The sequence below is a fragment of the Vanacampus margaritifer genome, chromosome 9, assembly GCF_051991255.1.
Source record: "Vanacampus margaritifer isolate UIUO_Vmar chromosome 9, RoL_Vmar_1.0, whole genome shotgun sequence".
NCBI lineage: Eukaryota > Metazoa > Chordata > Actinopteri > Syngnathiformes > Syngnathidae > Vanacampus > Vanacampus margaritifer.
This window is the reverse complement of record NC_135440.1, coordinates 22386788-22404544: the sequence shown is the minus strand read 5'-3', so window position 1 is coordinate 22404544 and position 17757 is coordinate 22386788. Positions and strand designations below refer to the sequence as shown.

At 38.7% G+C, this 17757-nt stretch overlaps 1 protein-coding gene across 2 annotated transcripts in view; it reads left to right on the top strand.

Moving 5' to 3' along the window:
* Positions 1-13184: 13184 nt before the first annotated feature.
* zc3h12aa (zinc finger CCCH-type containing 12Aa) overlaps positions 13185-17757 on the top strand; it is a 111567-nt gene continuing 106994 nt past the window's right edge. For both annotated transcript variants that reach the window (XM_077576360.1, XM_077576357.1), the window contains exons 1-2: positions 13185-13329; positions 15484-15581. In XM_077576360.1, the coding sequence (XP_077432486.1) occupies positions 15565-15581 (17 nt within the window). In that variant the 5' untranslated portion in view covers positions 13185-13329; positions 15484-15564. The remainder of the gene's footprint in view (positions 13330-15483; positions 15582-17757) is intronic.

Sequence of the window (17757 nt, the reverse complement as noted above, 5' to 3'; positions counted from 1 at the left end):
AATTATTCCAAAGGGAAAATTGCTGCTATTCAGTCTGCTTTTAAAAAAAAATAAAAATGCAACCTGAAAAACATTTTTGTCATTGATTATTAGACGTGCTTGTCAAGAGAAGTACAAAGAAGTCCGAATAGAAGAGTCAAAAATGGAAGTGTCACCCAAAATGAAATACTGTAGGGTGACCATATTTTCATTTCCAAAACAAAGACCAATTGGCCTGGCCTTGAGATACTTTTAATAAGTTTACTCAAACATGTCATACATTATAACTATTTGAACGCATCTCTGAATGGGTAGAAATTAGAAAAGAAAACAACAACAAAAACACAACTTTCTTTTGAAGTACCGCATTACTTGAAATGAATAAGTAATGGCAGTTAAGTCATTTTTGTGTGTGTGTTTTTTGGTGTTTTTGGTTTAGGGACCGCGATGAAACCCACTCTACGGCCACTTCACCAGTTTGGGAGAGCAGAGCGCCACCAGTGAGCTAGGATTCCGAGCTGCCGGCACAACTCAGCACCTTATTCGAATGCTCATGAACTGAGGTATGTCAAAAGTTGGCCTACTTTTTTCTTGAACTCATTCGCTGCCATTGACGGCTATTGACGTCAACAGTTCATTTGAAGTATTTCTATTAGTTTAACATTTTTTGTTAACTTTTGTATGAAAACCTAGAAAAAAATGTTTATTGTACATTTAGAACAGATGTCAAATGTATGATTAATCGTGAGTTAACTATTGAAGTCATGCGAGTAATTACAATTAAAAATTGGGAGCGTTAAAATAGCTTAATGCTAACATGATGTGAAACGTCTTTCTCGCGACGTCACATTGTTTTTAAATTGCCCGTTTGTTACTCACAATGTGCAAAACATTACAGAGTCACAGCGAAAAGCGCACCAACACATCTTCCAAATGTGACGTCTTCTTTTCGTCTGTCTCAAGTCAACTTTTCAAACAAGCTGACACTGATCTGGAAGGTGACGACGGTGCAAAACCGATCCGTATTTGTCGACTTCAAAGAAGTACACTCAAGTCGGTTCTTTCTTTCAATGATATCTCCCTGGAATTAAAACATTTCACAGCCGGCCGGCCGGCCGTGTCCCCCGTAATTGCCGCTCATCCATACATCGTCCCCGGCTTTTGCGGCCACTCCATTACGTCGCCTCCACAATGTCCACGCGGCTTTTTTTTTGTTTGTTGGTCGCGCGGCAGATAATTAAATGTCAATTCCACCTCTTCAGCTTCATGTCGCCGCTTGCGCTGACAGATTGGAACGGCCCGCGGCGGCCTTAGGATTCAAGGCGAGGTGCCGCGAGCAGTCGAGGTTATGAGGAATTGGCCCAATTCGGGCGCTGATTGCGACGTTTAATGGCGCTCGGCTCGCGAGGCCGCTCCATGTAGAAGTCGGCTGACGTATGTGGCGGTGGCGCGTTCGCAGGCGGTGGAAGACAATCACAACGCTGATCAGTCATCCAGACAGGCTGCGAGATGGGAAACGACTGCTAGCGGGCTGCAGCAGCCGCTGGATATAGATGAGAGCGGGGCGGAGTCATAATAGATTCCTGACCGGCCTGATCTATCAACTGAATTATTAGAGTTATCGTCCATATCATGCCTGTCATATATCTTCGGTAACTACAGGACGCCAGCTTCGAATTGTTGAGCAGTTTGTACACACTGGGGGGGTCCCGCAACCAGTTTTCAGAAGCTCCCACTTGGTCAATTCCAACAGTTCTTAGGCGGTTTTTTTTTTTAAATGAAAGTGGAAGTCAACCTGAAACATTATATATGTTATATGTGACCTCACGAGTCAAAACATGACATTCTGTTTAATATTACATTTTTGGACTATGAGTTATGAAGCAAAATTCAGCTGTTTTTATCCATCTCAGGGGGCGGCCATTTTGCCACTTGCTGTCGACTGAAGATGACATCGCAGTTGCTCAGGGCTCTGTTAACAAGAGCTTATAAATATATATATATATATATATATATATATATTATTTTTATTATTATTATTATTATTATTATTAATAATAATAATAATAATGAAAAATTCAAAAGCAAGGTTTTAAAAAAATTACTTTAATCTGACATCATAAATGTTGTAAATTTTTTAGATGTATCAGTATAAGATTAAGTGTAATGAAAATGGTATATTCGAGTATGAGGATATGATTCATAAATGTATTATGGTATATGCCTATGAATTTCATGTACATATGTTGCTGGCAAATGTACCGGGCGTCAAAGTGCAGTTGTATACATGACAAGGTTTATCCATTTTTCTTTTATTGAAATATATTCAGCAATTTTTGTATCAATAATGAAATAAGTCAAAACACACAAAGAAATAAGGGGTAGGACTAGATACGTTTTATTTTATTTTTTTTTCTTATTTTTTTTTCTTTCTTTTCTTTGGTCCTTCCTCGGGTCTCCTGACGGCCTCACGACTGGCTGGAAGTGTTCGGTTAAGGTGAACGGTATGGGATTTTTTAATAGGTTTTAGGTGAACTAATGAATACACACGCACGCACATACACATACTCACCACATACAAAATTAAAAATATATATATATTTAAAAAATATATATATTTAAAAAAAAAAAAAGAGAGCAATGATGATGACATGTCAAATTGGTAAAATTACCGAATGAACAATACTGAGCTCTCCAGAAAAAAAAAAAAAGGACTCAATACGTTTTCAACTTCTTCCTACTCCCTTTTGAACATGTAAACCGTGACTAATGATGAGTGTATAAGGTTTTTTTCTTCTTTTAAATCTTTATTTTTCTGCTACTTGTTTATGTTTATATGTTTCATAAACAAACAAAAAAATGCCTTATTTTGACTAGTGGGGTTTTATAGAACATATCGTTAAAAAAAAAATTGCTTGGGTTGACTTTTGCTTTAATGGAGGTTAGCCTGACTCAGGTTAAAAAAAAAAAATCGAGACATAGCTAGAAGACTTACCAACAAATATTGCCATCGAGAACTGATTTGCGCCGTCTCAACCTTGACGAACTCAAACAGATTGTTGACTTTTCTTTTTTTACGACGGTTCTTGTCACCGTGCCGATCTTAATTCAAAGTATCGCTTTGGCTGGAGAATCTGCTGAGCCCCAAACATTCTACTAATTATGGATTTAGACTATGGGAAAGGCCGAAGGCAACGCATCCATAAGCGCGCTCGCTATCTCGAACCCTTTCAATGGAGCCAGCACGAGGGGCCTTTGTTGTGACACATCTTTCATTACCCACAAGGCTTTGCTTTTCATACTCACACAAGTGGCCCATCTGTCAGTGACGGAAGACGGGCAGCGGTATGATTTGAAGCCACGCGAGTTGATAGCGGCGCCTTTTGTTGTTGTTTACACAGCATTTGCACATCATTAGGCTTGGCCAGGCTGGCTGCTTGCTCCTTTTATATTAATTAAAATTAATATACAGTAAAGTCCCCCACGCGTGGCTCCCGGCCCATACCCTGAGGTAAGACTCAATTAACCTCGTCGACCTTGTCTAACACAAACAATAAGAAATTAATTATATCCAGCGTGCAATGCGGACAAGCTTGGTTATAAATAGTGCGCGCTTGATTTCCGCCATGTTTTCAAGGGATTGCGCTCAAATCAATGGCCCATTAAAAGATCCCCCGGCAACATTAAGTGAGTAGCATGAACGCGCAGGTGTTAGCGGGGTGTTTTTTAGCCCCGTCTGTCACACTTTATTGTGTATGATCAGCCTCTCACGGCTACCTCATTGATTTCACTTCATGCGCTTGTCAAACTGTTAGCAGACAGCTCCCAAAATGAAGTCTGGGTTGTTTATTTTGGGTGTTGGAAGGGACCTTGAGGTTTCTTGCTTTTGATGTCAACTTCATAATTCATGTTTGGCAGTCGTGTATTTCAGACAGGTCGCGCTGGCTCGCAGTTTAAAGCGCTTGTGCGTTCTGGCCCGACAGTGAGGCAAATGTGTAAAGATTTGTGGCCCAAAAAAAGCGCTCAGCAGACATTTAGAGTCATTTGATTAAAAATCCACAGTGTTATTCCTTGTAGGTGTCATCCCTGAATATTTGCAGAAGATGGTATCGTAACATATCCACTCACAGCCATTTTCACTGAAGCAACCCCCTTTGCTCCCGGCTGTTTTACTGGATTTTGACAAATTTTGCGAGGCTCACAGAATATTGTGTTCTATTGCTCTAAAAACATGGAACCTACCAAAAGAAAGATTAGAGTCTCTTCTTTCATCAGGAAAAAAAAAGTTTATTTCTATCTGTTTCCATTTGCAGCAATTTTCATTCAAAGTTTCATCATTATTCACAAATCTGTTTTAAACAGCTTTGTGCAACATGGCCCTGGTTGATCTCTTATACTCTGCTGCCACCTGCTGGCCGTTGTTTTGTAATAATGACCATTGCTTCAAGCGTTCTCTTCAGTTCAGAGGCTGCATCAAAGCCTTCTGTATGCTCTAGCATAAAAAAAACGTATAAATACATCTTGATATTGATGCGTCATCACTGACATCATGTTTGAAGGTCGAATCCAAATGATAACTAGTACAGTGCAGATGAAAAATGGTGCTCACTAAACCCTTCTAACGAGCTGACCTTGTAGAGCGTTTTGGCCTTCACGATGTTGAAAAATATTCGGTTTCGCGAAACACTGTTGCCGTGGCAACGCACCGTTCGCCGATAACACAGCCCCGATTTTGAAGGTCTAACCATGCATGAAAACTCATGAAACCTGAGAAATGGTTGGAGCGCCGACTAAAACCCTCTACCAATCTGACTTTTCATCAGTTTATGTTGGACACCATTCAAACCAGAGATAGATCGATATGTTTTTTTTTAGGGCCGATACCAATGCTGATTATTCGTAGTTAAGGAGGCTGATAACCGATATTTGAAGCCGATATTCATTTTCAGTAAAAAGGGGGGGAAATATTGGCGTCCAATTTTTTTTAAATACAAATGCCAATCTTGACTCGGTTGTAATGTTTTAAAGCATGTTTATTGAACAATTTCTCAAACTTGTAGAATTTTTATTTTTATTTTTATTATCCTAGACAATTGGCATCTTTTTATATTTCTAACAAAATCTTTAGGGAGCTCTCAAGGTTATCAGTTCATCTTAAGTTAAATGGAAACTTAAGCAAGTAAATACCATAGCTCTATAGTTTTCTACAGTAAATATTTTTTTTCCCAAAATTTAAAAATACCTCAAATCGAAAACTTTCTCATTTCTTTGTTTTAATGTCAAACAAAAACAAATGGTTCCAGAAGGTTCCAGAAGGTTCCCAGGGTCAGTAGCATTTCTTATAAAGTTAACTAAAAATTTTAATAAATAGCTTTCTGAGATTAAAATGGTTTTAGATTTACCTTGTATCAACCGTCAAACTTTTTTTTTTTTTTTTTTAATCAAGCGATCTGCTAGATATCCGTCAAAATGCCCAATCTCTAATACAAATTATTATTAAAACTACCAGCGTTCTCTCTGTTTTACTGAAGATTGAACATGAGGCACAAATATAGTACTGACAAAAATGGACAAAAATCCATCCCATATGACAGCTACATTGTGCGCAGGGGTGCTCAAATTGGGTCCTCGAGAGCCCCCTATCCAGCACAGCTGAATCTAATGATCAGCTAATCAGCAAGCCTTGTAACAATCCTGATCATGAATCAGATGTGTTAGTGGAGAGAAACATGGAAAACAGGATGGATAGGGGCTCTCGAGGACCCGACTCGAGCACCCCTGCATTAGCGCATCGCTAATTGCAAATCTGTAGGAATTGGTGTGCTAAGCAGTGTTGAGCAGGCATTGGCGTTATCGTATTGTCACTGTGGAGTAATTGCACCCCTCAGCAGTCCTTACCTCTGGAAAAACTTTTAATTACATCGTAGCCGTGCGCTCTCGAACGAATGCCTCCACTTAAATCCTGAATGATGAGGGGCCCGCGTCTCTAAATGGCGAAAAGGTGTTTAGCAATCTGCCGGGATTAACTTGAGTGTTGGGTTTGCCGAAGCCGTGGCTTTATTCCAGGCAGAGTAGAAGAGAAGTCGCGTGCCGACAAGACGTGAACGAACAAGCTAGTCGTAACGTATTCCTGGATCATTTATGTCTTGTACGGCCCGTGCCCCCGCGTCAGTGCCCCCCCCCCCCCCCCCCCCCCCCGTGGAGATAAAGGTGTGTGTGTGTGCTGTCCGTCATCATAGAAGCAGATGAGTGTGAAGCGGAGCGGAAAGCAACCTAGCGGCAAGTCTCTCGCAGGTGCGCTGGAGCAACAATCCCCCCTAGGATCGCCTTTCAGTCAAAAAATGGAGCAAAATCTACAGACAAACTCAAAACATTTGATCCCTCACTTCAGCAATGCTTTGAAAATACTGTAGACACAAACTATGATATCTCAGAGGCGCTTGTGCTGAGGAGTCAGCGGGTGACGTTTTGGACGAGCTATGGAAGGAGGGACTTTATAGCTTGCGGATTTCTTCAATCGGTATAGACTGATTCAATTCAAAGTTCTACATCGGATTCAATATTCCAAAACCAGACTGATTTCAACCTGTGTCTTTTTTTTGGTGATGGATTCGTTAAATCTGAAGGTTCACGTTTATTTTTTGTTCTGACCAGTATTCAATACACACTAAAAACAGTTGGGTCAAAAGTAGACCAATTATGGATAAAAAAAATGGACCGATCCACTTTATGGGTCAACTTGACCCAACTTTCTGGGCTGTTTTACACAAAAAGACCAATTTCTCGACTCAAAGTTTGGTCAAATAGACTAAAGTAGAGGATGAGTCCGTTTTTGACCCATAGTTGGGTTATTTTTGACCCAACTGTTTTTAGAGTGTACATTTTGATCTCCATCCATCCATCGTGCGCTGTGGTAAAGTCGTTTGAGAATATCAATAAAGTTATCGTTTTGAACGTCTTGGTAAAATGTAGGCCAAATGCTCAAAACATTTTTTCAAGAATGCCACACATTATTTTCCCATAATGTCGCATGGAAATGCCACAATGCGCATGTCAATACCCAGTCGCATTATGGGAAAAAAATGTCATGCTTTTAGCATTTAGCCTACGTTTTACCAATACGTTTGAACAACTCTTTCAATATGTTTGAATGACTTTGCAGTACGTTTGAATGACATAGCCCAGTCAAAACTATTTATTGGTACTTCCCTAAAAATAACAAATTAAACCAAATCACATGCAGAGGACTCCTCACAGTTTTCCAACCGGACTGTGTGGAAGCATTTCCGCGGATATACAGAAAATGTGGCCCTGGTTGAGGACTGGCAGGCATGATGAGAACCTGAAAGAGTCAACTGAAAGAGTTGCTTTTGCTTTAAGAAATTGCCAGGCCACAATTTGTGAATGGATTGTGCATGCTTGGGCTAAGTGTTTGCTTGTATTGTTATTCAAGCTTAAAAAGTTGTTTTTGTTTTTTATTTTATGATTTGAAGATGCCAGAAATTGCACACATTTTATGTTTTTGTCTGTTTGATGACATTGTTTGTTTTTTTAAATCAGACTTTATGTTCAAGCAGTTACTCAGTACTTGAGTATTCTGTTCAGCTAATACTTTTTTACAGATTTTTAAAAAAAAATTTCCGATGACTACTTTTTACTTTGAGTAATATTATTTTTAAGTAACGCTACTCTTACTTGAGTACAATTTTTGGCTACTCTACCCACCTAATAGTACCTCTCTATTCATCTTCTCTATCGCTGGCGTCGGGCCGAAATCTCGTAAGTCACAATTTGGCAAATTCAAAAATCTATACTTTTAGTCAGTTACTCAGTACTTGAGTATTCTGTTCAGCTAATACTTTTTTACAGATTTTTAAAAAAAAATTCCGATGACTACTTTTTACTTTGAGTAATATTATTTTGAAGTAACGCTACTCATACTTGAGTACAATTTTTGGCTACTCTACCCACCTAATAGTACCTCTCTATTCATTTTCTCTATCGCTGGCGTCGGGCCGAAATCTCGTAAGTCACAATTTGGCAAATTCAAAAATCTATACTTTTAGTCAGTTACTCAGTACTTGAGTATTCTGTTCAGCTAATACTTTTTTACAGATTTTTAAAAAAAAATTCCGATGACTACTTTTTACTTTGAGTAATATTATTTTGAAGTAACGCTACTCTTACTTGAGTACAATTTTTGGCTACTCTACCCAAATAATAGTACCTCTCTATTCATTTTCTCTATCGCTGGCGTCGGGCCGAAATCTCGTAAGTCACAATTTGGCAAATTCAAAAATCTATACTTTTAGTCAGTTACTCAGTACTTGAGTATTCTGTTCAGCTAATACTTTTTTACAGATTTTTAAAAAAAAATTCCGATGACTACTTTTTACTTTGAGTAATATTATTTTGAAGTAACGCTACTCTTACTTGAGTACAATTTTTGGCTACTCTACCCACCTAATAGTACCTCACTATTCATTTTCTCTATCGCTGGCGTCGGGCCGAAATCTCGTAAGTCACAATTTGGCAAATTCAAAAATCTATACTTTTAGTCAGTTACTCAGTACTTGAGTATTCTGTTCAGCTAATACTTTTTTACAGATTTTTAAAAAAAAATTCCGATGACTACTTTTTACTTTGAGTAATATTATTTTGAAGTAACGCTACTCATACTTGAGTACAATTTTTGGCTACTCTACCCACCTAATAGTACCTCTCTATTCATTTTCTCTATCGCTGGCGTCGGGCCGAAATCTCGTAAGTCACAATTTGGCAAATTCAAAAATCTATACTTTTAGTCAGTTACTCAGTACTTGAGTATTCTGTTCAGCTAATACTTTTTTACAGATTTTTAAAAAAAAATTCCGATGACTACTTTTTACTTTGAGTAATATTATTTTGAAGTAACGCTACTCTTACTTGAGTACAATTTTTGGCTACTCTACCCAAATAATAGTACCTCTCTATTCATTTTCTCTATCGCTGGCGTCGGGCCGAAATCTCGTAAGTCACAATTTGGCAAATTCAAAAATCTATACTTTTAGTCAGTTACTCAGTACTTGAGTATTCTGTTCAGCTAATACTTTTTTACAGATTTTTAAAAAAAAATTCCGATGACTACTTTTTACTTTGAGTAATATTATTTTGAAGTAACGCTACTCTTACTTGAGTACAATTTTTGGCTACTCTACCCACCTAATAGTACCTCACTATTCATTTTCTCTATCGCTGGCGTCGGGCCGAAATCTCGTAAGTCGCAATTTGGCAAATTCAAAAATCTATACTTTTAGTCAGTCCGCATGTGTAGGTGTTTTTTTTTACAAATTTGACTTGTAATCTAAAGTGTTGAAAATGGCTTGTTCTCTTTGATGATGCAATGTTAATGGTCGTTTTTTTTTGTCCTGAAAAGGGATGATTTTGGAGGCACAAGATTTTCGGCCCGATGCCAGCGGCTATGCTAAATACGCTACAAATCATCAGCAACTAGATAGCGAATGTCTGAAGTCTCTGCGGGACGAGGGTCAACCTTCCTTCTAATCACTCCTACTGTCCTAATCCGAGATCTTGTTCCTGCATGGAAGCTACAAATGACATTTGCATATATTGACTCGCAGGAAGTCAATCCGAGGGATCACGGCGTGTGATTTTTATCTCTTCGCTAGCTCACCTCAGACCACTTTCATCAACACGCTCAATGTTTTTACGTCGATTCTAACACCTCCGAATCAGAGTAGATATTCAAAAGAGCCCAGCTGGCTAAACAGTGCATGTGTTAATGTGTCTGCGCTGGGAAATTATGCGGCGCTTTATCTTATTAATAAAACAACATTGGAAATTAATTGTCTTGTATGGGCTGTAGGGTTATTAACTGGTTTGTTATTATTGCAGGGATTATTCCAAAAGACAGATGGAGACTCATTTTGTTGTTTTTTATTATTTTTTTTTTTACATACACCAGAGCCACCGCAGATGCTTTATAACTTTTGAAATGTATGAATTCTGCGGCGGTGCTTCGTAACTATGACTGAAGATGCTCACTATGCAGCCGTCTCTGGGGAATTAATTAACCTATAATGCTGCTGGTGGCATCCTGTAAAGGTCCTACGGGAAATAATGTGACTGAGAGTGCCTGCTTTACTTATTTGTGTAGGCAATGTGGAGGAGTGACCTGACGAGAATATCAATTTTTATTAGACGCCTCGTTTAAAGCGCGCACACAATGTTTTCGTGCCGCGTACCCTGAAGGTAATGTTGTTTCAAGTGCTCACAAAAGATTATGATGAACTCATCTGACTACAACATTATCCATTAGTTCTTTGAAATGTGCAGTGGAATGTTAAAGGGGGCATATTTATAAAGATTTTTCTTATTTTTTTTTAGCTTTCTTGCTTGTATGCACACATTAGTTAACTCATTCACTGCCATTGACGGTTATAAACGTCCAAAAATAATTTTAACAATTTCTATTAGTTTAACATTTTTTTTTTGCTTTTGTTGACAAGAGTATGAAAATCTAGATTTTTTTATCGTACATTTAGAACAGATATAAAATTTGTGATTCATAATGAGTTAACTAGTCTTGGAAGTCATGTGATTATTTACGATTAAAAAAAAAATCATCGGCATCCCTAATTTTTAATAATCATCTCGTCAGGCGATTAAAAAATGTAATTGTAATTAATCGCATTACTTTACTAGTTAACTCAAGATTAATCACACATTTTATATCTGTTCTAAACGTACAATACATTTTTTCTAGTTTTTCATACTCATGTTAACAAAAAAAAAAAGTTAAACCAATAGAAATAGTTCAAACTAATTTTTGACGTTTATAGCCGTCAATGGCAGTGAATGAGTTAAGAATGAACCCCTCTATAAATAAATTAAATTAAAACACAATTACTTTGTTTGGAATAGGCTACCCGAGGCACGAATAATTGCACCTCATTTATCGTCTAAAGTCAAACTGAAATCATGGCTCTGCCCTGCTTTGCCGTTGACTTCGCTTATCTTGGTCGCTTATTCCATTTGTTTGCAGCATAACAACTAAATGCCTATTCACCATGTTTACTTTGAACTCTAGCGCCACTAAATGACCCGAGTCTGTAGAACTCATCGTTAAGAGCAACTTTGAGGCACAATTTGTCCCACAAATTTTTTGTCGGATTCCAATTCTCACTGTATTGACGTCCTCATTTTCTTGACGCGGCGTAGGTTTATCTTCCAGAAATGTTCTCTTTTGTGTTGCTTTTCCATCAACATTAGAGCTTCCATCTCCTAGACCACACATGAAAGTGTTTCACCAGTGGGAGGTTGCAAAGGTCTAATTAGCCCACTGTCTGTCCTGTCAGTGATAGCTGATGTGTACAAGGCGAGAGGATCTCGTGTACACCGGAGCTCCATATTAAACTGTCAAACGCAAGTGTGTCGGCTTCCTGTGCGCCGCCGCCTCTGCTCGGCCGTCCCCGCGGGAGAGCTTCGGAAGAGTGGATACAGCAATTATCCACGGGGGCCGCAAAGTGAAAGGTGAAAGGATTTGTATTTACTAGCCACCGAGTAGTTAATGACAATACAATATGGCTGCATTATGGGGATTAGAGGCCGGGGATTTGGGCAAGAGGCACTGGAGTTTCAATCAGCGCCTTAGTGAAACCGTCACAAATTGAGAAAATCCTTGCGAGGAAGGCTGTATATATTTTGTGTTACAGACTGATATATTTAGCCTTCAGTTTATATCCTATATAAAACTGGAGAGACGTCGCCTTCTGATCAACAATAATACCGTTTCCTTGGACTATCTGATGGAAATCCTTTAGAATTTACCACATGGCAAATGGTAGAGTGCTGACCAAAATCCTACATCTATCTTTCGCATCAGCTGCGACAACTAGCTTATGCTTGATCTCATTCAAAATCAAGTTTTTTTTTTTTTTCACTTTGACACTGGCGTAATAGCACTTGTTGCATGAGAAAGATTGAATGTGAATGTGCAAATGGTAAAGTGCTGACGAAAAATAGAGCGCTGACTAGAATTCTAATCAGATCTCTTTCGCATTAGCTGCTACAACTAGCTTCAACATAACATTGTTTTTGCTTTGACATTGTAGCATCATCCTCGAATGTTTGAAGATTGAATCACAGTCGATTTGACTCTGTTTAGAGTGGGACCAAATTGACTCCGTTTTAGAGTAATACACTTATTTATACTTGGACTAGAGTGAAATAAAGAATTGAAAAAAAATAAAATAAAATAAAAGTCACTCAAGGGTTGAGGAAGGAACCTTTAATGACCTTCAGCTTGGGAGACCTGAGCTATGCCCCTCCTACCGTTTGCGTATATCCAAAGTTACGAAATTTCGAAGCAGGAAGCAGGATCTACCGTGGCTCAGGGAGTAGATCGGCTTTTCCCAAGCAGAAGGACGTGAGTTTGTTCTTCTACCCTTAAGTGACTTTTATTTATTTATCTATTATTACTTTTCATTTTTTTTATTTTACTCTCGTGTCAATACCATTTGGTCCCACTCTAAATAGAGTCAAATTTACTCTATAGAATTGACTGTGTATTGGTCAAGTGCTGACTAAAATCCTCTCGTCTAACCTTACACATCAGTTACACTATTTTGTGTGGAATAGCATTCAAATTCAACCTTTCTTGCTTTGATACTGAGGTATGATATTTGTTTGAAGAAGATGGAGGAGTACTGTGGCAACATAGCAAGAGTGCTGATCTGACCTTGCAGATCACCTACCTCATTGATCTTGGATCATACCATTAAAATCAACAAATGGGTGAAGATCACATTTAAAATCGAAACATGAGTCGACTGCTGATTAAAAAGTCTTTACGATCTTTTGTCATGATTTGGGTTGGGTAGTTTGTTACTTTTCTGTCATGGTTAACATTTAGTTTGGGTTTTGTTTTGATTTTGTCATGTTTCTGTTTCTGTCATGATCTATTGTGTTCTGTTTTTCTTTGCGTGTCTTTCTTTGGTCTTGTTAAGTGTAATCCCGCCCTTCCTCGTGTCAACCAATCAGTGCCCTCAGCCACTCGTGTCTTGCCCAGGTGTGTCTCGTTTTGTCATTATTGTGTGTGTGTGTATGTATATAGTCTCTTGATCCATTATTGTTTCCTCCCGACATGCTAGTTCCGCACAAGTTTGGCCTTGTCGGCCTCCTTGGAGTATTTATTTATTTATTTATTTATTTATTTATTTTTTTGGGTGTGTTTGTTTCTGACCAGTACCTTGTTTACCTCCTTGTTTTTTAATTGAATCCTTCTTTGACTTCACCTCTACCTCCTTGTCCTGCTTCGTCGCATTTGGGTCCTCAACCACACGGCATCTGGTATGGCTAGCATTGTATGGTCTTTCTTTTATAGTGCTGTCTTATCCCTTATTGTTTTAAGAATTTGAACTGTGATGGTGTTAGTCCGGTAGTAGCCTACGTGACGTATGATTGGTCTCACAAAAGAAAAGTAGTGATTCTGCAATGCTTACCTCCGCAAGGACTTTTTTTTTTTTTTTTCCCCACTACATAGTCTGAACCTTAGCCTCAGAGATGATCTACAACAGCGGCCCACAGAGTGATTATTCGATTCGATTCATTTTCCCCAGGCACGGGAGAGCAAATGTCGAACCGCAATCATGTGTTTGACTTGGACTTACCGCATTCCCATCCCCCGTAAGCCGACGGCGCCAAAGTTCACGACACTGTAGCCGCGAGATAAATGCTATTTGCTCTCTACTCGCGTGGGAGAGGTCGATGTAGGAACAAACCGACGGCTCAACTTTGCCCTCTCGCGAATCCAGAGACGGCGTATCATTTAATTAAGGCGCTCGCTTGTATTCCGTTGGAGTTTACAACCCTGCGAGGAGCATTTAATTACGGGCCTTATTATCGGGAACCTTTTGACACGCGGCACTGACACGTCTGTGAACCCTGAAATCGTTGGGAGAAGACGGCAATCAAAACAGAGATATCCAGGCTGTAATTAATCGTGGATTACCTGACAGTGACTTCACACGATGTGCGCCGCTTTCAAGTCATCCGCAATAACTACACAGCTAAGGTAGCTCGGGTGATAACTTTTCAAGTTACAGCGAGCTTTTGAGCAGGTTGTCCTTATTTTGACTGCAGAATTGACAATCCTAAAAATGGAAGAACAAAGTGGCATTAATGATGTGGAACGATTACAAATGTTGTTCGTCTTACCCATCAAGAGTAAAAATATACAACAAAGTACAGTGTATTCCAGACCACCCTTGCAGTAAGTGAAACTCGATGTAGAAATACCATATTTAAAGACTCAATTGGCTTGTTTTATAGCATTAGCGACAGGTCTTTAAACAGACTTTTAAAAGAATACAAACGCATTTAAAACATATTTTATTTAGCGAAAGCAATGGGAAATGTTAGTCTACTGATACATCTGTGTTTACAGTAAATATAAACTAACTTATCATAAAATTAATCTACAGCTGTCGCTCTTTTTTGACATACAGATGATTTTACATTGAATCATTTTCAGCGCGCACTAGGCTTATCTTAAAATAACGTTGTCCTACTTCCTGCTTTCGGTCTTCTTTCAAATTTACACAGTGTAAACAAAACTGTGACACCTCCTCTGGCCAACAGTGGAATTACACACAAAATTAACAGCCTGAAACAAAATAGTTACTTGTGGAGCGTTGTTTACCATAAATCTGTATATATAAAAAATATATGAATTTTGAGCTGCTTGACTGCTTGTTAAATGTAAATGCGTGGCTTATTTACATATCAATACTTCATCAAGATAGCGCTGCTGGCAGCTAAGCTAGGTGAAGCTCCGCCATTTCCAACCAGACTTCATTGCTATCATGTCTACGCCAAAAGCTAAGCAGAGCTACACGGAGTGTTGTTGCGAGTACAAACTAGTCGGTTGGAGTCGCGTATTCATGTGTGCTGCAATTGTCTCCTTAGTAGAGTGTGCTACGCTTTCAAAAAAAAATCGCTATCTTAAAAAATAAGACTTGGTGGAATTTCAGACAGTAGCAAAATGATAATTGAGAGGCTAAGGCTAGCTAAGTTTCTGTTGCTTGAATTAAGCAATAAATTATCGATCTAATGTTAGCTAGCAAGCTAGCCTTTATATTTTGCTCTATTATTCAATGATAACTCAACCAAACATTTACATACCTGTAAAAAAATGCCTTCGACAAACCCAAAGATGGAGGTTTGATTACTTATGCCCCTTATAAGACAGCTTTGAGATACTTTAACTATTTACATCCGCTCAACTTATCCTTCTCACCAGTAGCTTTTGCTGATTTCTTTTTTTAAGATTAGATTTAGATTGTTTTGTAAGGAATTTGAAATGAATACGAATTTAGGGCATATCTGCCACCTTGTAGTTTACTATAAAAAGTTATATAGAATACTGGAAGGATGTCTTGTATGGTTTCCAGGAGAACGGAGCGTCACTAACCGCACTTAAAAAGAACATTTTTCTTTTTGTAGCACAGACCAGCTGCTGAATTGCCGTCCTCACAGGGAACAAAGGACTTGTATCATTCATTGATAGTGAGAGATGTGGAGGAAATGCACAGGATAATCAGGTGAGGAATTTCATCTAAGGTCTTTTTATTTTCAACCTTGTAAAGACATAAAAAAAAAAAAGTGTGGTGCTTTTGTCAGCAGTCATGAATGCTAGCAATGGCTAAATACAGCCACTACCGGTTACCAGCTCAGTGGCCTTGTGGTAGAGTGTCCGCCCTGAGACTGGGAGGTTGTGGGTTCAATCCCTGGCCGGGTCATACCAAAGACTATAAAAATGGGAATTGGGGGGTTAGATCACCAAATGCTTCACGGCCCCTGCTGCTGCTCACCGCTCCCTCAGGGGATGGCTCAGTGTAGTCCTCAGTAGTAAATTTGTATTAAGAGTAGCAATGACTAGCAAATACATTCAAGGCTACGCATTAGCAGACAAATGATGCTTAACTATGTTATTCCAATAATATTTTCACACAGCACAGCCTACAAACCACATGTGAGACTTGTGGATAATCCCAAGGTAAATGTTCTGTGAATGTACTGAGGTAACGGGTCAACTAGCAGATGCTTTTGCGAGCTAGCAAGCTTTCTAGCTAGCTCATTTGCTAATGTTGTAATTTTATTTTACCCATCAAATCTCCATCAGTTTCCTTCATCTTGGTGTTAAATGATTTGGCTTTGGAGGTAATGAGAACATTTCATGCCAGCAGCATTGGCAACGATGATGATAATTAATGTCCGCTGTCTCTCCAATGACCAGCAGGGAATTCGGGTAAGAATTATTTCCCTATATCAAATCACATTAATCAACATTTGGAGCCAGCTGTTAATTTGACACTAATTTGATCAAGTGTACAGAAGTGGGGGGGGGAAAGTGAAAAAGGAACTGTATGATTCCCACAATCACATATAGATGTAATTTTATGTTCTTTTTTCTTACGGGTTGAAATCCTTTCCCGACAAAGGACAGACTTTGGAATGTGACCACATTATTGCTTCTATTATTTATCCAGCACTCTTTTCAGCTGTATTAGTTGAATAAAAGCTGATCACATTTGGAATAAAAGGCAGTTCAGGTATATGTAATTCATGCTCATTTCAATTTCACTGGAACTACAGGGGCACGAAAACCAATAGTTTGTGTCCACATGAAAACCAAAGCAACACGTGGTGCTGTAACCCTAAACGGTGGAGTTAATCCTGAATATGATACTAGAATATAACGTTACCCCAAAAAAGAGGAAATAACACACGGTGCGTTTTCATCCAAAAGAAATGAGCTATCATCAACTCCATGAGTTGGTGGCTGACTCATCCACTTAAGAAAATTAAAAGCCTCCCTCACTCAAATAAGCACCCACCTTCACCAAAAGGTGGAGGAAAAAAAAGTAGTACCTCTTCAGTTCACAGATGCTATTGTTCAAACACGGACATTAGAGTTTATGGTTGAACCCTTTTCAGCTCTGTTGCCAACCAAAACAGCAGTACCGGACGGCGTGGAAATTAGAAAAATAAAATGTGTGTGCATATGTATACAACAAAGTAATTAGTCACTTTTTTGTTTTTCAATTGCCGAATGAAGGAAGAAGAAGAAACACAGATTTATTCCGCCCCAATCATTTTTATTTTAAAAGTCAATTTTTTCATGACATGGAGTATACTGGTAACACCCTTTTGATATTATTCCATAAACGCATTTGTGGGCCATTCCACCAAATATTGTACGTGCCATGGCATTTGCTTGTTTTATCTCTCACAACAAACTTAAAATACAGTCCCATGTGCAGGACACTTTCATAAAAATATTTTACAGGTAATTCGATCGTGTACACATACATTTTATTTCCTAGGGACACAAATAGCACCAATCTAGTGAAAAGGCCCTTGTACAAATAATAGCTGTGTCCCCCCCTCGTCTGCAGTTGAGTAATTAAATGCCCACAGCCACTATTTTGAGAAATATGAACAAAAAGGAAAAAGTTCCGGACAAGCAATTTACCGGTAATTAAAAACTAAGTCCGCATGGTTTGCAGGAGGAAACGACGTTACTGTAAAACAGAGCCTTGTCATTGTCATGCCATTTCGGACCTTGTCAGATTATGTAATGTCAGTGTCTGCTGCAGTTATGTCGTGATGTGAAAGTAATCGCACAAGATTTGAAGGAGCAGTGCTATTGTGTTATTTCGCGCTTATCAATTTTTGACCGCCACGGGCAATGTTTGACAAGTGTAGCTCCAGATT